General features: G+C 35.4%; 1 protein-coding gene across 6 annotated transcripts in view; it reads right to left on the minus strand.

The window, feature by feature from the left end:
- UACA (uveal autoantigen with coiled-coil domains and ankyrin repeats) overlaps positions 1–22648 on the minus strand; it is a 100335-nt gene that overhangs the window by 18680 nt on the left and 59007 nt on the right. For 2 of the 6 annotated variants that reach the window (XM_050796263.1, XM_050796264.1), the window contains exons 2-12: positions 22084–22217; positions 17262–17350; positions 13542–13606; positions 12697–12754; positions 9966–10036; positions 9753–9859; positions 6898–7079; positions 5731–5823; positions 5393–5430; positions 2241–2309; positions 388–495 (exon numbers count right to left, since the gene is read on the minus strand). In XM_050796263.1, the coding sequence (XP_050652220.1) occupies positions 388–495; positions 2241–2309; positions 5393–5430; positions 5731–5823; positions 6898–7079; positions 9753–9859; positions 9966–10036; positions 12697–12754; positions 13542–13606; positions 17262–17350; positions 22084–22217 (1014 nt within the window). Of the gene's footprint in view, positions 1–387; positions 496–2240; positions 2310–5392; positions 5431–5730; positions 5824–6897; positions 7080–9752; positions 9860–9965; positions 10037–12696; positions 12755–13541; positions 13607–17261; positions 17351–22083; positions 22218–22648 lie in introns of those variants that run through there. The other 4 variants (XM_050796265.1, XM_050796266.1, XM_050796267.1 and 1 more) reach the window with 3 other exon arrangements.

Raw genomic sequence — 22648 nt, forward strand, 5'->3', positions numbered from 1 at the left:
TCCAATTTTTTTATACAACAAGGAATATATTACAGGTCACTGTTTCTGTGATTTTGTTCACCACAGTGTTCTCTGGAATGCCCTCTGATTCCCCCTTACTTCCTTCAAAATTCAACAGAAGTACCGTCTCCCACAGGAAGTGCCCCCCTCAGAAGCTGCAGCCCACAATGATCTCTCCTCACTTTCCTGAACATTCTTTACACTGTCCTTACTTGTTTGCTTATGCTACTTTAAATGTAAAATTTCATGTAAAAAGCCTGGTCCCCAGTAAGATTTAACTCCTCTGAAATGCAATGAGCTAATTTTACCTTAAACAATCATTAACAATTTGCTATTGATGATGTAGTAAGACAGTTTTTTGATTTTTTATTATGCAGATTTATTTACCTCATTCAGCTGTAACTGTAAACCGTTGACTTTATCCAAAAGTATTCGTTGTTCTTGCTGAATTTTTCTCAACCGCTCTTTCAAATCTTCATTTTCAATCTCCAAATCCTTAAATAATAAAGACAACAAGGTACCAGGCCAATCTTAAAAGAGCAAATTCTTAAAGAAGAAATTTTTTAAAAAGCAGTTCACTGTCATACAGGTACATACGCATGTAAAACACTAAGTACAAAGATACAATAATTTCAATGATATGCCAAGGATTTAAAATCTACAGATCAAAAATAAAATAGAAAATTACTATCCTATAATAGCTAATAAATACAAGTATATACTACAAGAGGGCAAATCATCATAATTCCAATAAAGAAAAAATAAAAAGCATCCAGACACAGAAAAGAGCAAAAGAATATGCCATTTTAACTTTTGCTTAAGATCTCCCAAATTGGCCGGGCGCGGTGGCTCAAGCCTGTAATCCCAGCACTTTGGGAGGCCGAGACGGGCGGATCACGAGGTCAGGAGATCCAGACCATCCTGGCTAACCCGGTGAAACCCCGTCTCTACTAAAAAAAATACAAAAAACTAGCCAGGCGAGGTAGCGGGCGCCCTGTAGTCCCAGCTACTCGGGAGGCTGAGGCAGGAGAATGGCGTAAACCCGGGAGGCGGAGCTTGCAGTGAGCTGAGATACGGCCACTGCACTCCAGCCTGGGCGACAGAGCGAGACTCCGTCTCAAAAAAAAAAAAAAAAAAAAAAAAAAAAAAGATCTCCCAAATTTATGAGACTCTTCTAATGTTTTTGTTGAACTTATCATCGTTTTCAGTGCTCTGGTAAAAGATAAAGGCTCGAATTTAAGGACATAGTTCATTTTCTTACACTACATACGAAACTAAGAAAACCCAAATAAAATGCTTTTATTATTTTGAAAACAGCTATTCAATTTATCATTTAACAGTGTTTCAGTCATAAAATTAATTATGGGTCCTTCCTCTAAAATAATCCTCATAATATTATTTGGAAACTTTGACCAATATAAAAGCTCAAAAGTACTGTGTGGTTAGTTTAACAAAATTATTTTTCTCAATCAAAATAGAAAATACTTCAAGAAAAAAATCAGATTTAACTTACATTAATGATCATCATTTTTAATAGTATAATTTTCCAAAACAAACACAAATGTATGGTTTATATCACAAAACAGACATATTTAAATCAAATAGTTATATAAAGTTGCTTTTTCTAATGTATATTAAAACAATACTTTCTACACCATACTTCTAGTGTTATATAATTAAATTTTATAATACTGGACTCAAACATTGATAACAAAAGTCAATTCTTTAAGACAAGATTAGGCAGCCAGGCACGGTGACTCACACCTGTAATCCCAACACTTTGGGACGCTGAGGCGGGTGGATCACCTGAGGTCAGGTGTTCAAGACCAGCCTGGCCAACATGGTGAAACCTATCTCTACTAAAAATACAAAAATCAGCCAGGCATGGTGGCACATGCCTGTAATCCCAGCTACTAGAAGGGCTGAGGCAGGAGAATCACTTGAACCTGGGAGGCAGAGGTTGCAGTGAGCCAAGATGGTGCCACTGCCCTCCAGCCTGGGCAACAAAGCCAGACCCCATCTCAAAATAAATAAATAAATAAATAAATAAATAAATAAATAAATAAATATAAAATAAGAAGAGATTAGGCAAAAAAGAGAATTACAAACAACATTAACGAGTGTCCCTTTCTTTGCCCCGCTCATTTCACCCACTCTCTTGTTTCCTCTCTTCTCTCTCAATCCCACTACAAATACTGGAATTGTTTTTAAAGGAAGATACCACATTTTTTTCTTTTTACCTGAATATTTTGATGCTCCCTCTGATGTGACTTCACATTTACTTCATCTTGCATGTGTGTCAAATTTCGCTTTGGTAAAACATAAGAAAACACGGGTCAGCAAGTGTGAGAATACAGAAAAGTATATTTTCCTCAACTGGCAATACACCAGGTTAGTGATTTTCAGTTTATCCAACATTAGCTGCACATAACACAAGGTGGCAGTGTTTCTATTTAAAACCCCAAAATGTAAAGGACCTTTAAGATCATATTTTAAATAAATCAAGTAAAATTTATTTAAAAATACTAAATAACAAATTTTAAAATATGATTAAGGATTTATTTTAACTAAAGTCACAAAATTTTAAAAAGAAGAATTTGTAATAAACTCATAACAAAAGTTAGGCTATAAAGCACTGCATTGCCAACTACTCCTAAACAAACTCAATTAAAAAAAAAAAAAAAAGGAGGAGGAAGGGGAAGTCACATAAATTTTGAAAGACAATATGGAAATTATTTACTTCTCTGAGCACCACCAAAATAAAATATCAAGAGGTATGGTAAGGAAGAGACAGACAGTCCCTCTGACCTGAGCAATATAAAAAGGTCTCTAAATAACTTGGTTGGGTATATGTTGTTTTTGTAACTTACTGCTTTGAAACTTTATTCCAGCTTAGAGATTTGCTTTAACAAAAACACAACATAATCATTAAACAAGAGAACAAATAACTCCCCTATTAAAAAAACCAAAATGATCTTTAAATCTCCACAATAACTAATGTAGAAAGCTATTTCTTTCTTCCTAATTAGTTTTTTTTAAAAAACTACTGCTTTAATTCTTCGAGATAATTTTCTCATGTTTTGTATTATTTGTTTACCTTTGTTTGAACAAGTTTTTAAACTATCATTCAAATGAGTTTGGATCTAGAACCAGAGGAACAAGTCCCATTTGAAAAATATTCTATGTCCACAATTTGGCCCTAACTATGTTTCCAGCCTCATTCCTTCTACCAAAGGACTGTTCTTCAAGTGGAATCTGACATCTTCTCACAGCTCACCTGATCATACCACTTTCATTCCCAGTCTTCACTTCAGAATCCTCACCCATGGCCTCCACTATACCTTAACTCAGACATATTAAGTCAACCCCATCCTTTAATTAAAATCCATCTTCCTGACAAACCTTGTTATTAGCACACTAAAAGAACCTCTCTTGCACCTCTGGCTCCACTTAGCAGCGATCTGATCACATGCACCACTGATTAGGGGGCACACGTCCTGCCTTCTGCCATCTGGTAGTTACTGGTGGGTACATATCCAAAAGTCCTTATCATACAAGGTCCTTCTTAATCTAGCACTTTGTTACTTTAGCAGCCTCTTCTGCTCTCTCCACGATGGGCACATCACTCCTGTCACACTTGTCTGCTGCTGCTCCATGAACATGTCTAACCTGCTCCCTCATCAGGGGCTGGGCACCTGCCCTTCCCTCAGCCTGTGAGGCTTCTCCCACAGACCTCCACCCACTCCCTCTTCATCCTTTAATTCTGTTTTGTTTTGCTTCATAGCATCTGCTATGATACTAAATATTCCTTTGCTTATTGTTCATCTCTCACTAAGCTAGGAACTCCATAAGGGCAGAGACTTCGTACACTACAATATTTCCAGCACTTAGAACAGTAGTTGGCATGTTGTAGATGTTCAACAGATATCTGTGAAAAATTGAGTGAGTCTTACATTTGCAACTGTACTGTAGGCTTTTTGATAACAGAGATTACATGTGCCTTAGTATTTAAAAAAAAGTCCTATTTACAGCATATATTTAGTAAGTATATTCAATAAATGATAGAAACACAGTAATTAGGAGCAGTGTGTCTTTCTGTTCCTAGTAGAATACTAACTCCTTGTATTCACCTCAATAATTCCTAGAGCACTAAGCCGAGCACCATTCCCATATTAATATTCAATCATTCTTTTTATTTTAAATATCTATGCATTTCAGAAATCATTTTTCTCTGATTCTGTGTGAGATGGCTAGTACAGTCATAGCAGTGTACATTTTTTTCACTCTACTCACACTTAGGTTATATGAGGCACAGGGAAGAAGGCTGGAACAGTTGCTCCAGATGGAAAAGTGCCAACAGACATGAACCATGCATGAACATATTAACTCAGATGGATTGAAAAGGAAAACAAGCTTTAATGCAACTTTCATGATAAGTGCAGCAAACCACCATGGCACATGTATAGCTATGTAACAAACCGGCACAGTCAGCACATGTATCCCAGAACTTAAAGTAAAATTTTTTAAAAATGTAGCTTTCAGATTCAGGTGAGAGGTAGAAAAATGACACAAGATGATGATCAGAATTGCTCAAGATACCTGATTACTTTCTCTTCAGGGTTTGCAAATGCTTAAGGTTCCTCTCTCTAGAGAAAAGTTGAAAGCCTGGAAGGAACAGTCAGCAGGAGAGGAAAGCTGCCTACACTAGCTGTTGAGCCACAGTACTGTAAACTAACCCCACTTATTTGAACACAAATAGATTAGCAGAAAACATAAGACATTTCACAAACTGGTACATCAAAACAGGGTTAAACAGTACTTTAATAATAAATTTAATGCAAAGCATGAATTGTTTCATGTGTTGGTATTCTGCAAAGTCCTCAATTAAATACACACAGAAAAAAAGACTGAAGAAGAAATAAAAACGCTAACAGTGGCATTGAAATCACAATATATAATCAGTTTAGAACTCTGTTTTCTTCATTTCTTATTACATTTAAAGAATTTTCCCATAACAGTAAATATTTTGTCCTATTATTAAGGGAGACTGGGGGAAACTGTCTATGATCTGCCAAGCTAAAGTTCATCATTTAACAAGTTACAATGTCTCCTACTTGAAAAAGTTGAATGCTTACGGCCCCAATCAGGAGGCTATTTCTTTCCCACTGGATACCTTCACTGAAACTGAGATCTACTGTCTCAAGTTAAGTGACAGTATCTTGATAGGACCTCATGATCTAAGTACCCAGAATCTATATGGGCTTGATTAACTGAGAAGAGAGATAGAATGCATTAAAACTCAGAATAGTTATGCATAACTATTAACTAGTTTTACTAAGCACTTTAAACTGTACAATACATATAATTCTTTAACATTAAAATTAATATCTACCTGTTGCAAAGATGGTCCTTTCTTCCAAAGTTCTCTCCCTAAGATTTAGAGAAAAAGATAAACAACAAAATGGCAGGTTAACTTGGTGTAGATATACATTCCCTAACTATACAATTGAGTCAATATTGAATAAATAAACTTTAGAGTTTCCTCCAAAGCTTACAACTTTTTAGTTTTATTTCTAAAACATATGCTTAAAACAATAATGAAATCTCACTTTTGCCTATCAAATTAGCAAGGTTTTTATACCAACATTCAAGTAGGTAGGATTAAAGACTAAGGACGGGAGGCAGATAAAAAATGGGAAACTTATTTAGGATGGGTATGGTGGCTCACACCTGTAATCCCAGCACTTTGGGAGGCTGGGGCAGGAGGATCACTTGAGGCTAGGAGTCCAAGACCAGCCTGGGCAACACAGCAAGACCCCATCTCTACAAAAAAATATAAAAAATTAGCTGGCCATTGCGGTACCCGCCTGTAGTCCCAGCTACTCATGAGGCTAAGGCGGGAAGACAGCTTGAGCCCAGGAGTTTGAGGTTGCAGTGAGCTATGATGGCACCACTGTACTCTAGCCTGGGCAACAAAGGGAGACCCCATATCTAAAAAAAGGAGGGGGAGAAAATTTTAAAACCTCCTAAATTGGGAGGCAATTTGTCAACATAGACCAAAGGCTTAAAGAAATGTACATGCCCTGAAACTCAGTGATTCAATTTCTAGGAAATGACACTAAAGGGTAATAAAAATATACTAAAATATTTATGCATAAGGACAGTCACAACCTTTGTGTACTAATGAATAATTATAAATAGCTTAAACACTACATGTAGAAAATTGCTTTATTAAATGAAACTTAAACAGAATCTCATACACCAATAAAAATCATACTGTAGAAAAAGTATTTTTGAGGGAAAGGCCTTCAAAATATGTTACATAAAAAAGTAAGCTACACTTCAGATTTATAGGTGAATTCAATTTTATGGGAAAAGACTAGAAGGATATTTCTCAAAATGTTAACAGAGGCTCCTCAGTGGTAATGAGTGACTAACTTTATTCATTGTGCTTTTCTGTATTTTCCTGTTTAAAAAAAAAACATAAAAAATCATGGCATAGACATTTGATAAATATCAGCTTAATATTTTATATACATGTTTAAACAACGATTCTTTCTTTAAAACTTTCTAAGTATAAAAAGCTGGGAGGTTCACCCCTTCTCATAAAAAAAAAAAAATTAGTAAAACACTTCACTCTTCCTTCTCAGTTCTGAAGTTATTCCAGTGTCTTAGTGTTCACTGGATAAACTAGATGATATATGCAACACACACTGCCTCAAAGCAAGTGACTATAATGTAAGCAAGCAAATCCATGTTGTAGAGGGAGATGAACCAATACTATTTATCAGTAAGGAATGTTTTGTTTCTTATAAACTGTAGTTCTACTACCTAAGTCTTTTAAAAAGTGGCTCTTTGTTAACGTGGACTTTTCTAGTTACAGAAAACTGCTGATACCTTTGTTGGTATTTTCCGATGCAGTCTTCAACAAGGTTAGAATGTCCAGATTGTCACCAATTCTTGCATAGTAAGAACTATCATGGCCAAGCGCATCCAGCAAGCTTATATCAGCACCATTTTTAATTAAGACTTCTACTGCATCTCTGCAACCATATTCGCAACCTAGCATGAGGGCAGTTCTAAATGGAAAAATGGAAGAGCAAAAGACTGAGAAAACTCCAAGGAAATATTGCAGAAATATTCTGCCCGAGGCTCCCTTCGTAAAGAATAGACACTACTTTTAGGAAGTCAAGCCTGTTACAAATATAGATTTTACTTTACATTTTAAACTCATTGCATTTATAAAAACATTTGCTTTGTATCTTACTTTGCAAAGCTAAAATTTTCTATGTCCTTATGTCCTTTAATTACTTCTCCTACCAAACCAACCTTTTTTTTTTTTTTGAGGCGGAGTCTCACTCTGTCGCCCAGGCTGGAGTACAGTGGCACAATCTCGGTTCACTGCAAGCTCCACCTCCCAGGCTTACACCATTCCCCTGCCTCAGCCTCCAGAGTAACTGGGACTACAGGCGCCTGCTACCACGCCTGGCTAATTTTTTGTATTTTCAGTATAGATGGGGTTTCACCGTGTTAGCCAGGATGGTCTCGATCTCCTGAACTCATGATCCGCTGGCCTCGGCCTCCCAAAGTGCTGGAATTACAGGCGTGAGCCACCGCGCCCGGCCCAAACCAACCTCATTTATTCCACTTCTTCAATGTCCTACGGGTAAATAATCACCACAAAAATTTTCCACAACTGATACTGTCACTCCATGTGTTCAAAACCCAGCTTTTCTAGTCCCTTCATGAACTGAACCACATCATGCAAACCTCCCTTAAGAATCCCTTCTCCTCCAAGAGAAGTATCAGATTCCATTCCTGATGTTCCTGCTTAGAAGAACCTTGATTCTTCTAACTGGAGACCTTCACATCTTCAGATTACAACTAACCCCATGCAACATGGATCACTGCTTTATTCTGCTGTAATAGAAACACTGGCACTCAAACATCTCACAGTATATCAGCAAATACTAATCATGCAACAAAATAATTGTCATGAAAATCTAGAAGGACACTAGAAATTATTTTGTCTAATCCTCTATATTTTAGGATTGAGCTAACCAACACGTAATGAAATGAAATGACATATCCTATATCTAACTCTGTCTTCAATTGTGAATATTGGATTTCTTAAGGAAACTGACTCTTGCCTTTTCTCTGTTATGTATGCTGTGTTTCTCATATTCCAGCCTTGTCCCCCAACTCCCCTGTAGTTGCTGATAAGAAATTCTGTACAAAACCAGCATTAACAAAGTTTTGTTATTTAAAAAATGCTACATATAAAACAGGAAAAAAAGAAACCTTGAATATACAGTATTAGAAACTAAGGTTATAAATTATGCTGAAAATCATCTGCTATTTAGTCTATACAATATACACTGCCCTGCCTCACTGGCCTTTTGTGAATGCCCAATGAAAAAACATAGATAAAGTACTTTGAAAAATATAAAAGCTATAAAAAATACAAAGCATTGTATGTAGATCAACCAGATTATCTCTCTTTGATCCTAAATTTTAATTTAATTAATTAATTTTTTTTTTTTTGAGACACAGTCTTGCTCTGTTGCCAGTGCAGTGGCATGATCTCAGCTCACTGCAACCTACGCCTCCTGAGTTCAAGTAATTCTCCTGCCTCAGCCTCCCGAGTAGCTGGGATTACAGGCACACACCACCACACCTGGCTAATTTTTGTATTTTTGGTAGAGATGTGGTTTTGCCATGTTAAAATCCAATTTTCTTCATCATGCTTGGAATCAGATGATAGTATCCACAAGAAGAAAGTAATACTAAAAAGCCACTTTCTTAATCACATCATTTAATTGCTTAAGAATTTCCTCCTTTGAGATGTGTGAAGAAAACAATTACAGCTATAAAATCTGACAACTAAAGACTATTTTTTATACTTTTACACTTCTAATAAACTACAAACAAAAGAATACGTGTTTGTAAGAATAAAATTAAATCAACAGAAACCAAAAAGTTTACTAGTAACTAACTACAAAAATCCCAGAAATTTTAGTTTAATTTATTGTAATATTTGAATTAAATGGAAGGGGTGTATTTCAGATACTTTGTGACCATAAACATCAGAATTGTAATACAGCAAGCACCATGATACATTAGACCTACAGACAGAGATAGGGAGAATTCTGGATAGAAATTATTAGAGCACACCAACTAAAATAGTATCAAATACAGAAGCAAAAATAAAGCAAGGGACCTCTGCAGCACAGAAATGGACAGGTTCAGAGGAGATGGCACTGTACCCTGGCAGAGTAAGGAGAGAAAACACCTTGAGAAAATCTATACTGAAACGTGTCAAGTTCCAGAACACTCAAGAACCACTTTACTCAAAAGATTCACCAATGAAGAAGTAACTATAGATGTACTTTTAAAATTCTTCTCCTATGTATCTTACTTGCACCCATTTCATTAAAGAGTTTTTTAAGCTTAAAACACCTAGGATAAAATTCCTCTTTCCTTCAGTTCTTTGAGCCAAACATAAGGCCTAATCACTGCTTTTATTCACATTTACCCTATCATCTTCCTCTATTTCCCTCTCCTCCTTCTTTCTTCGGCAGACTCTGAAGAAAACTGACAAGTAGATGTTAACTCCAAGGAAAAGCAAGCCAGGGAAGGGGAGAACCCAGGGGAAAGAAAGGCCAAGTTGGAGAACAGAGCTGCTGCTTTGACTTGGCCTTTCCATCCCTGTGTATCCAGCTGGTATCTGGGAGCCATGATAAAAGAATTACCTGTTTTGTTTGTCTCTGGAATTAACATCCGCTCCTCTATCTATCAGCAGTTGACATATTGTTGGCCTACTCATCTGAGTAGCCAGAACAAGTGGTGTCCGCCCGTCCTAAGCAAGAGGAAAAATAAAACAGCATTAAGACAACAGATCTCCCAAAATGTAGAAGTTAGAATACATTAGTTGAAATGAGAATAAACATCATAGACTAACTTACTACATCTTTGGCATTCACAGAGGCCCCATGGTCACAAAGCAGCTGTATGCTAGAAGGACAATCTGCCATTGCTTTAAGGAACAAAAGAAAAAGACAAATGGTGAACATCTGTTGGTAAGACACATGGTGTTTTTCTAGGTCCATATAAGGAATAAGTTCTTCAGTTTTTAAACTACCAAGCTTCACATCCTTCACTCTTAGTTTAGCATTATAAGCATCAATTTTTCATCTGAAAATGGATTAGACAAGATAATATTATAAATTGTCTACAATTTATTAGGACCAAGGAATAATGTCAACCTTGGAGAAGATAAGAACACACTACTATTCTAAGGATAAGCACAGATAATAAAAATCAAAGTTAAATTTTGTACTTACAGTGTATTTTTAAACATGGCTATAACTGACTTGATCCTTGAAGTGTTGGCTCAGTTTTTTTAAAGAATCATATCCGTTTTTTATAGAACAGTCACAGTAAGTAAAGTATGAATCATACAATCCATATTTCTCATAAAAGCAGAGATTGCAATGTCCACCTTTATGCAAAGTAAGATCATTTTGCTAATAATGATAAAATCACATTATGTTTCTTTGACTAACACTATAGTTCATATTTATATTAGGAAAACTTATTGTTAAATTCATAAAATAGGATTATGTTTACAATCCCCACAAATTTTTTAAGGCTTATGAGTTGACATAAATTATAAGCACAAAAAGTACTGACAAAGTGAGCATTTCTTTTTTTTTTTTTTTTTTTTTTTTTTTTGGTGAAATAACAGAATTAAACCAAACATAAGAAAATCAAGTAAATTTTCACTTTTCGTCTCTAATCCAGCAAATCTTTATATAAAATGTATAATCAGCTTTAAGAAAAAGATAAACTGAACTTGAATACATTAATTCAGAAACTGTAAAATTAGCGACCCTTTAGGTCCAATTATAAATGAGAATTTAAAAATGTAAAGCATAATAAATTCCAGAGTTTACAGATTACTAGACCATGAAGAACCACTTAAAACCAAAAAGAGAAAATGGTATATACCACCCAGAAATCCTAGACTTTGAGCTAGACGAAGTAAATGAGTTGGTTTATACATCCTCTTCTTTGGGAGTATGTGGGAAGTAGGGGCTTTGGAGATATTTGGAAGGCCAGAGGGTTGAACTGTAGCAGAAAATGCAGTATTTTACCAAAATTTGTTCTCTTCTTCTACTATAGAGTAGGTGGAATATGACTAGTCACCTAGAGAGTTTATTTCTGAGCCTCCTTTGCAGATAAATATAGCCAATTGATTTTGCTCCTATCAGTAGAATATGAATGGAGAATAATCTACTACTTTCAAATCTGAGCTCTAGACTTTGGGCATGTATTCCACTAGGCTCTCTCCTCCTTCCTGCTAGCTAGAATACGGCTATGACCACAACTCTGCTTCAACGTTGTAGTTAAGGAAGATACCCAGAGGTAAGTAGAGAAACAAGATAGAAAGAATTCAGTTTTAAAATGACCATGAGTGACCTGTCAATATATATCACTCAACAATTTTTTTAATAAGCATCTGATATTAGAGTTCTTTTGTTATAGCAACTTAGTTTCCATCCTAGCTAAAGCATCTAACTAATAAATATTAAGATTTCAATTGGTCAAGTTGTACCAGTTTTTAAAGCAGGGATAATAAAATACATAGTTAACTCACAGGGGTCACTGTGAGGCTCAAATGATAATGGAAAAATGCTTTGCAAATACAGTAATACCCTTCTATATTAAAAAAAGAAAAGAAATGTATTGTGTGAGAAATTATCATACAAACACATAAAATACAAAAAGTAAAATTTTTTTAAAATAAGGTATAAAATTTTGAAGGAAATTTGAAGTATAATATGCCTTCAGTGCAGACCACCTTAATCTACTGCATATATTCCATATATATGAAAAGAGAAAGTAGACTGTTTTTTTCCCTGGCCTTATAGTTAAATGTAGGAATATCAGACTTAGCAAGAGGTCAGGCTATCTTACATTCCAAAAATGCCTAAATATATAACTTTTTTCAAAGTACTTTCTTTAAGACACCTAAAGAATAATGCAAATAAATTTAGACACACAAGTATAATTAATAAAATCTCTAAAAATTATCAGTATAAATCTCTTTTAAAATATAGCGCATTACAGTGATATGAAATTCAGCATTGACATCTCTAAAGGAAAACAACTATCACCATTAATTAAGAAATTATTATGTGCCAGGCACTACTTATGATTTGATTATACTTATTAATACTACTTATTGCAGTAGTATTATTAACTTCATTTTGCAAATGAGAAAAAAGAGGTTCAGACATGTTAATTAGGTAAACATAGTTTAAGGAAAGTCTTCTTCCCATTTCTCCAGTTCCCAAAGATATGAAACACACACACACACATTCTCTGTTTCTCTCTTTCTCTCTCTCTCTCTCACAAACACACACACACACAGCTTGGAGCTCCTTGTAAGCAGGATTACAGTTTATCTACCTTTGTACCTTTAGTATCTAGCAAACTGGCCTGTAAATATTGACTGAATGAATCTTTTTAAGCTGTATAATCTAATAAATTTCTAATTTGTGCATACGGATTTTTAACACTCTCTGTTTCTCCATGAATTATACAAATATCTATGTGTTAAAACTCTGAAATTAATTCAAATGACTAGAACATTTTAACAAATATTTGTATCCAAGGGAAACCTCTGCTCACCTGCATCGTGAAGTGCAGTTCTTCCCTGCAGGTCTGCATGCTCAGTGGGACAATTGTACTGTTAAAATAAAGAAAATTTAGTAAAGTAGGAGAGTTTTATTTTAAAATTAGATATCCAGACTCAGATGAACAGCTGCTATTTAATCTTAAAATATTCCACTTATCAAAGAAGCTAAAGACTATCAGACAATCCATTAAATATTTTGACATGGAACAAATACAGTAACATTATATAACTAAATTAACAATATTTCACCAAACAGGAAACATATGGTACATTATAACGAATGGTATGAAATACAGGAAAATATGTATTGTTTGGGTTTTTTTCCACTAAGAACTAAAACTTGAGATACTGAATCAGAAAAGCAAGTGAGTTCTGCTATGAAACGTAGTGAATATGTTTTTAAAAATATATGACTGAAATCTTTGATGGGAACTTTAGCCAACTAGTTAGAATTTTGTGGTTACCTGATTAAAAATGTAATAATATTATGTAGTATAAGTTATCTATGTTTGTATAGAAATATACAGATCCTATGTTGTATTACTTTATCTTACATGATAGTCTAGACAACAGAAAATTCCAGCCTTCAGTTATGTCAACAGGAAGGTCAAGCCTTTGTTATTTATTTTTAATACACCGAGTTATGCAATTCACTTCCCTCAGAGTTTTTGCTCTTTATTGTTCACATTCCTTCACAAATGATGGAAAAAAATATGTAAGCTCATAGTCAAAGTTAGTTTACTATTCTCTTTGATCTAAAATTCCAGAAACACATTAAAAATACATCTATGATTTGTAGTCAAAATAATAAAGCTAAAGTATTAACCACTTCCACTACCTGTAGAAGTTTTTGTAGGCACAATGCATGTCCATACTTAGCAGCCAGGTGAAGAGCATTTCTCCCTATAAATAATTTAAGATACATGTGAAGGATTATTTTCTTCATATGTGAATTGAGGAGTTTTATAGAAATATGATTTGTTTTTTCCAAAACTAGTTGACAACATACTTAATCTGTAAGTATACTTTCAGTTTCCAAAGATGTTTCATCTAGTTTGATATTTTAGTAAGAGATGATATACGTACCAAAACAATGAATGTAGAAAGAAAAACTAATTATACAAATCTATAACAAGCAGGAACTTTGTTGTATTCACTACTATATCCCCAGCATGTAGAACAGTACCTAAAACACAGGAGGTAATTAAATACTGGCACAGAGAAAAGGGAAAGGAGAGAAAGACAATGAGTAAAGAAGACGGATAAAGAAATACCGAGATTTCACATTACATTTCCAAATAGGCAGTGTGGACACTGAAAATTGAGAAAGTTTAGAAGCGTAAGGCATAGAAAGGGTATTCCTTAACTGATTTTCATGCTTTGGCTAAAATTCAAAGTTTATTATGTAATTGTATCTCTGAAAATCAGACAGCTCGTTCAAATATAATTTGTATAAAACGTGCATTTTAAAGGAAATGCCAAAGGGGGTAGGGAGGAGGGTTACCAGGTAATCTGAAAGGTTAATTCTGAATACCAGAAAAGAAACTTGTAGGAAAGTTCTACCTCCAAACACTATTTTTGCTAATTATATTTCTTTATCCAAACACCTCTTGGATGGTGAAAGATATAAGGATTTAACCAGACTATTCCAACTTCTAACATTTAATGCTCTTAATTTCCCTCTAATCTCACAAACTTCTTTTCTTTTCAATTTATCCTTTTAGAGACAAGGTTTCACTCTGTCATGCAGGCTAGTGTGCAGCCTCATAGCTCAGTGCAGCCTCGAATGCCTGGGCTCAAGCAATCCTCACAGCTCAGCCTCCAGAGTAACTGGGACTACAGGCTCATGCCACCATGTGCAGCTAATTTATTTTATTTTGTGTAGAGATAGGGTCTCACAGTATTGCCCAGACTGGTCTTGAACTCCTGGCCTCAAGCAATCCTGCTGCTTTAAGTGCTAGGATTACAAGCATGAGACATCACACCTGGCCACAAACTTCTTAAAATATAATTTGGGGGCCGGACACGGTGGCTCATACCTGTAATCCCAGTACTTTTGAGAGGCCTAGGCAGGTGGATTGCTTGAGCCTGGGAGTTTGAGACCAGCCTGGGCAACATAGTGAAACCCCATCTCTACAAAACACATAAAAATTAGTCAAGTGTGGTGATGTATTCCTGTAGTCCTAGCTACTTAGGAGGTTGAGGGCAGAGGATCACTTAAGTACAGGAGGTCAAGGTTATAGTAGACATGATCATGCCACCACACTCTAGCCTAAGTGACAAAGCGAAACCCTGTCAGAAAAAAACAAAAACACCACAATTTGATTTCACAAGTAGACCTTTTTGCTAGAAAAGTAATTTATGTTTTATTCATCTTGGAGGGATAAATAAACTGGCTTTCAACTTTTTGGTCACTTCTGTGTAGCTGACTAACCAGGCTGCAGAACAAAATATAGTGAGTCCAGGTCTTTCAGGTTTTTCAGTAGGTACAGATATAATATATTCAACCACACCAAACATCCTCTAATTACAAGTCGATCAGATGTGATCATTTCAAATTTCAGTTCGCTCCTGTTCATGAACAAGTGTCCTAGAAACATTTCACATTGTGAAAAGTGACTAAAATAACTGTCATTTACATGTGAAGTAAGAGATAGTGGAGTGGAGATGGTAAGGTTAGGCACAGTGGCAAGAGTACCTGGTGTTCTACAAAATGGTACAGAAACTTGATCACATAAAAATGTCAGGTCAGGACTAAGGAAACACCAAATCTAGCCAGTTGAGATATGGCAGCAAAAAATCAAGGAAACATCAGATCTAAAGCATACCAACATAAATTACAATACAGGTGCATACCTGGTAAGACCTAAGTAACAAATATCTCAAAACTGCACTAATTTGAAATCTGGTCATTTTAAATACACTTATATATTAAACAGCACTTAAGATAATACACATAAAGATGTGTGTTCAAATTTAATTGCTGTAATGTCTGGATTATAACGGACATTACAGCAATTGAGAAAAGACTCTTGTATTCAATAAAGGACAACTCTAGAGACAAACGTAATAAAACATATCCAATGAAAATATAAATAGCAGCAAAAACAAAAGACAGGAAGAGTTAAACATGGTATATTGGGGTGCAATCTATGAAATAATATCTGCTGAGCTTGGGAAAGCATTTGAGCTTGATCTGCAATGAAAGAAGGCAGGCAGAAGTCACTAGATTAGCCACTAAACAAAATGTCCAGAGCAGAAAGAATACAGGCAAAAACAACAAAGACATTTGTTTGAATTGGAATCAGCATAATAAATAGTCTTAAGAGCTCTGAAAAGGCATGGTTAGTCCAAAATTTCTAAAAATAAATGTTCTTCTACATCAATGGAAAGCATATATAAGCAATAAACACATTTCTTTGTTCACTCAAAGGTAGCAGATGAATTGAATTTGGTCTTCTTAGAATCTGATGTATTCTTAATTAAAGATTTACCTCACTATTTCAATTATGATCTGTCTCCCTCTCCTTCCCTTCCATTTCTAAACACAATGCTGGGTAACAGTGATGTATTTATTTGCCCATACATGGAATCACAGGATAAAAAACTGTAAAAACTAACAAACAAAACCTTTTAGTTCTGAGTCAACTCCTGTATTTAACAGAAACACAAAGTAGAACTGCAAAGAACTAAGCTGTCAACAGTCCCAGAGAAGTGAGAATGTTTATCCTGATAGATAGGAAACTAGCACTCTCATGGAACAAAAGAGATAGTTATATTCAAATACTTAAAGGTCTACCTTTGATGTACAAACTTCTGTTGTAAGATTTTAAAGAACAGACAAAGGTACAAATAAGTGTAAGCAGAAAACTGAGTAAGAAATACATTTTGATTCTCTATAAAAAATGATTTTTTTATAAACATAGCTAGGTACAGAATGGGTTCCTTATGAGGCATAATGGTTAAGAATACAGATTCTGACTGCGACTTAGCTACTGAAGGGCCTTGGGCCAAGTTACTTAACAGCTCAGGGCCTCAGAACCTCTCTGGGTTGATGTGAGGATAAAATGAGTGGGTAAAGTGCTTAGAAGAATAGCTATTAAATGTTATATACACGTCAGCTATTCTCGTTATTATTGTTGTCCTTGATGATAATGCTGTTATGTGGCAGTTAGTTCTCCATCACAAGAAACATCCAACCAAATGCCAAATGACCTCACAATAGAAAGACTTCATTAATCAATAGTATATGAATATAAACTAAATGGCCCCTAATGGTTCTTCAAAATCTGAGATTTTAGGATCCTGTAACACTACTTGGACCTGCACTAGAATTCAGGTCTCCAGCTGCTCATCAATAAAGAAATCCTTTCTCCTAAATTCCCTATACTTGACCTATCCCACAATACCTCAGAAGTAAACTTTTTCTCAACTATTTAAAAACAGAAAATTGAGATGTCTCTCTTTAAATCACATTTAAGTCTGAATAAAAATGTTAGCAGAGGACAATGTTTGTTTTCGCTTTATGTTTTACAATTAACTACGGAGGTAAACATACCTGCAGTGTCGCTGGTTGTAATATCAACTCCATGTATAAGGATGGCATTTAAACACTCAAGATTTCCCTTTGAGGCCACAACATGGAAGCTAAACAACAACAACAAAAATTTGTTATGCTAAGGAAATGACCAAAGGTCACCTTAAATGTTACATTAATGTCACCCTTTATTCAACACACACTCACACACACAAAAAAAACACACAAACACACACGTTTTAAAGGCTACATTAGAACACCAATATATTTAATTAAAATTTTAAAAAGACACCTATCCTATTTACATAAGCAGCCAATACTTTCTAAAAATATCTGCTTAGAACCAATGAAATATACGACTGTGCAAAAGCCTTAATAAGAGAAAGTTTACACTATAATATCATTAACTCTAAAGTTTATAGCAAAAGCACTGCTGGTTGGATCTTAATAAATGCACTGAAAATGTTCTATCAGATTATTTTATTTAGTTTCAAATAGTTTCATTATTTTATTTAGTTTAGCAGAATGCTGAGGCCAAAGACAGATCCAAACACTTATCTCTTCTTTTTAGAATTATCAAACTAAACCTAAGAAAAGTCTTCAAAACAACAAGCTAAACTACCCTTAAAATCACAAAAGAATCAGCGCCTTCCTCCCAAACATTACCAACTAATTACCAACTACCAGTTAATTCTTCCTTCTGTTCAAACGCCTGGGCTTGTATGATTGGCTTAAGTTTCACATGAACGGGAATAATTGAATAAGTTTCCTAATAAGGCAAGTTAAAGTTAAAAAACTAACTTTAAGCTATCAAGTATTCAAAATGCTAGGTAACAATATTTTATTATTTATTTGATCATCTAATATTTTATTAATCAACAAACACAGAAATATTTTGTGTGCAGTGAGAACTGACATTCTGTGAATCTATGAATTATGCTGAGTTCAACAAAAAGAACTGCCACTGACATTGAATATTACTCTGCAAATCCAAACTGGTAAACACAATAGTTGTTGGCAAAGGATGTTGAACACAAGTAGAAATAGAACTGAAGCCTTAAGTAAGTGCAATAACCATTCTAAAGATGCCAGGAAACAAAAAATGTGAAAGTGCTCAGCAGGTGCCAGGATACAGATACACTGTTGAAGCCCACTCTCAGCAGAGGTCTTCCCTGACCACACACCATTAAAATTGTTTACATTTCCCCATTCACCAAACCGTTAGTACTCCTAGTTCCCCCAATGCCTGCCTTTATTATCTATATAGGATTTAATATTTTGTAATAGAATAAATTCATTACTTTCTTTATAGTCTATCAATCTCTTCCCGCTCAACTCAATGAAAGCAGGGATTTTTGTCTAGTTTTGCTTCCTATTACATCCCCCAAACCAGTAACAGTGCCAGTCAAATGACAAACCCTCAAATATTTGAATAACTGCATGCTTGGAGACAAAATCTGATGATAGCTTACAAATTCATTTCCAGATATTACAAGACTCAGTCTTGCGAAGCTATTAGTATTACGATGGATATAAATGCAAACTATAGACCAAGCACTACCAAGTAAAGCAGGTTTGTGTACAACCTGAATTAGAAAGATGTTTCTGGTAAAAGGAATATAGTGGTCTTAAGAATCAGGTAAGTTCTCCTTCTACTAAATTAAATCGCTGTAAGGCTGAGTATCTCCGCCTTATAATCCCTCTGCCACAATGAAACTGGGAATTATACTATGCAATGCACCGTAAGAACCTTTTGAAGAATGCTAATTTCCTTTAGCAAAGGTAGTCTCCCAACAATCTTAGAGATATCATTGTGTTTTTTTGGGTTTTTTTTGTTTTTTTTTTTTGAGACGGAGTCTCGCTCTGTCGTCCAGGCTGGAGTGCAGTGGCCGGATCTCAGCTCACTGCAAGCTCCGCCTCCCGGGTTCACGCCATTCTCCTGCCTCAGCCTCCCGTGTAGCTGGGACCCCAGGCGCCGCCACCTCGCCCGGCTAATTTTTTTGTATTTTTAGTAGAGACGGGGTTTCACCATGTTAGTCAGGATGGTCTTGATCTCCTGACCTCGTGATCCGCCCGTCTCGGCCTCCCAAAGTGCTGGGATTACAGGCGTGAGCCACCGCGCCCGGCCGAGATATCATTGTTTTGTTGTTTGCTTGTTTTCATTTCTTAGATCACAAAATGTGGAAGACCTCTTTCTTCAAAAGAGATCCACATTATAATGATGATGTACAAAAGGTCAGAAATCACAACAAATCTACAATGCATTAGTAATGCTGATGTGCTATAAATAGATGTGCTTTGGAAAGAAAATATATCAATCATTAAAACATATGCAAAGAATTGTATAGGAAATTTGAAAAATTGCTTTATAAAAATACTGTTTTGCAATTTAAAAAGCAACTCTTTTTTTCTTTTAAAAACATGACATGGACTTCTTCTATAACAAGAGATATATGTAACTTGGACAAACGTTACTACTGAGGACAACTAGAAAAGCTGCAAAAAATAATGAGACATATGCTTAAAGGTGTCAGTGAGCTAACAAAATAGTAAAAAGCTACTAGGCCAGGATGCAAGGTAGGACGAAGGCCCAGAGAAGTGAGCTTAGAATTTGAGGTCACTTTTTCCCTGGGAACATTTGCTGATTCCAAAGTACTGAACAGCACTTTGACAGCCTTAACGAAATGGGGAGATACAAACTGGAGTCCACTGCTCTCCAAGTAGCAGTGGAATCCTTGGTGAACCTTCCCCATCTTGGATTGGGCCGTCGAAGGGCTGTACCTTAGGAGAGAGTCAAACAGGAAGAAAACAGATCCTTGCAGTAACTATGGCTAGGCTTCAAGTATTTCATTTTTGAAACCAAATTAAGCTCAAGAAGTACATGTTCTTTTGTCTTAAATTTAGAAATTTCAAAATTAAAAACAATCATTTGAAACAAATTGTTTTTGTAAATACAGAAAATATATTTGTAACATGTCCCACACTTGACTAAATACAACATGCTTTAATTAAGAATACAGTTTGCGTGTGAGTTTAAAAAAAAGGGAAATACTTAATTCTACGAATGCTAGAAAGAATTCTACTCTCGGCCTGGTGCAGTGGCTCACGCCTGTAATCCCAGCACTTTGGGAGGCCAAGGTGGGCAGATCACCTGAGGTCGGGAGTTCAAGACCAGCCTGACCAATACGAAGAAACCCTGTCTCTGCTAAAAATACAAAATTAGCCAGGGGTGGTGGTGCATTCCTGTAATCCCAGCTACTCGGGAGGCTGAGGCAGGAGAATCAACTGAACCCGGGAGGCAGAGGTTGCGGTGAGCCGAGATCGCGCCATAGCACTCCAGCCTGGGCAACAAGAGCAAAACTCCATCTCAGAAAAATAAAAAATAAATAAAAAATTTAAAAAATTCTACTCTCTACAATGAAAACTTCAAGACTAACACTCCTCAAATATTTCAAAAACTAAAGTTCACAGTTCATAAAATTACACCATTATAACTGACTATTTAATGCCACTCAAAATTAAACCTTATATCAAAAACTCCAAACAAAAACTCAAGCCACCATTCACTCAAAACATTCAAAGTATGAATGGGCAGAATTGATTTCAGTGATGTAGGTTTCACTGAAAAGTTTCATCCCAAAAAAGATTCCCTTTATCTTTTATCATCTTAGCATTTGAGAAAAAAGAAACATGAAAAGCAATGTCACTTTTGGATATTAAATTTTCACAATTTATACTGTAAGCCCTATAAATAGCTTAAAATTCAGTAATGGGGCAAGATTCAAAATAACCAATGTTTCCATAACTATCAAACTGCTACTTGATAAAAGTGAAACATTATGAACTTGAAACTTTTCCAACTTTATTGCTCTTAAAAACTGCTTAATTTATAGTCCTGTTTTGTTATCTTTACTATATTTAATATCTAAGCATTCCAAGGCAGTGACCCACATCACACATTAACTATTCACTTCCTAATATTCATTTCTATATTTAGTATCTGGTTTCCAGTTATAATATTCTGAATAAATTCATGCAAGTATAAGACTGAGAAGAATTTTTAGGAAATGAGACTTTTCACCTCTAACTTTGGAAGGGTTCCTAGATAAGGTTTTAAATGCTATAAGTATAGAGGGTCATAACAGACACCAGATCTACCCTTTAACCCAACTGCTCCCCACCCACAACAAGAAAGGAAATAATGAAGATTTGAGACGAGGGGGAGAAGACAGACACAAGGTTCATAAGCATATATACAAGCCAGCAGTTCCCCTCAGTAACAAAAAAACAAAAGGGTGGGATTATTACCTATATCTCCCTAACCCACACTAGTTATGCTGCCTCCTTTCTGCTCTAAGCATTCTCATTTAAGTGAATTATCCAAGTATAAAAATGGATTGGGGGTTGGGAGAAAAGAGTGTAATTTACAGAACTCTTCAAAGACACAAAGCTTGGGTTCACATTCCAGCTCTGTGACTTTACCTGAAATGAGACCAAATTATTTAACCTCCGTAAACTTTTTCCCACTTCTTTTATCAGGCTGCTTCAAAGAGCAAATATGATAAGGAATACAAAAAGGCTTATAATGAAAATGCACCAAATAACCATAGGCTGTGGTTTGCCACCGGGTCTAAACAATTCTAGACCACTGGATAGTATTCTGGTGTTCTCTCTCTAGACTGGAAATCTTTTAAATTGAGAACAATTATTAGTTTGTTTGAAAGATTTTATAGTGCAGGTTTTGGCAGAATTTCTTAATAAGTTGATAACTACAATTCACAAGTTTCATTTGTATCCCAAGACAATTCCCTTCAGACACGCTTTTATCATCAATAATACTTACGCAGATCTGCCTTCCACATCTAGTTTGCCTGGATTGACCCCCTTTTTAGCAAGGATTGAGGACACTTTTTCTACATCCCCCCTTTCTGCTGCTTTCATCAATCGGTCATCATATTTATTCCAATCTGCTGCATGCTACAAAAATGAAAAAAAAAAAAAGTAAATATGGCATACTACATTAGTTAAGATTTCCTAAAGAAAGGAAAAAAAAGAGAAAAGAAAGCAGTACTGCATAATACATAACTTATTTTCCAATTGCATTCCAAATTTCCTTCTCCCTTCTGTGCTAACTTCATTAGGAGAGCAGAGTTATAAAATCTGTGTATCTTAAACAAGATATACAAGACACAAGATATACAAGAAACATTTAAAATTATACTTTTGAGGGAAAGCATGTTTCTTTTGTTCTCTGCCCAGTTCTCTTTGCCTTTGAGGCAAAAAAGAAAATCAGTAACTACTGAACACCTACCCTGTACCAGGCACTAAGGTCCCAATCAACCCTAGTAAACTAAAATTATCATCTCCATTTAGCAGATAAGAAAAGCCAAGGCCCCAGAGACAGTAAA

This window comes from Macaca thibetana, chromosome 7 (assembly GCF_024542745.1).
Source record: "Macaca thibetana thibetana isolate TM-01 chromosome 7, ASM2454274v1, whole genome shotgun sequence".
In the NCBI taxonomy this organism is placed as follows: Eukaryota; Metazoa; Chordata; class Mammalia; order Primates; family Cercopithecidae; genus Macaca; species Macaca thibetana.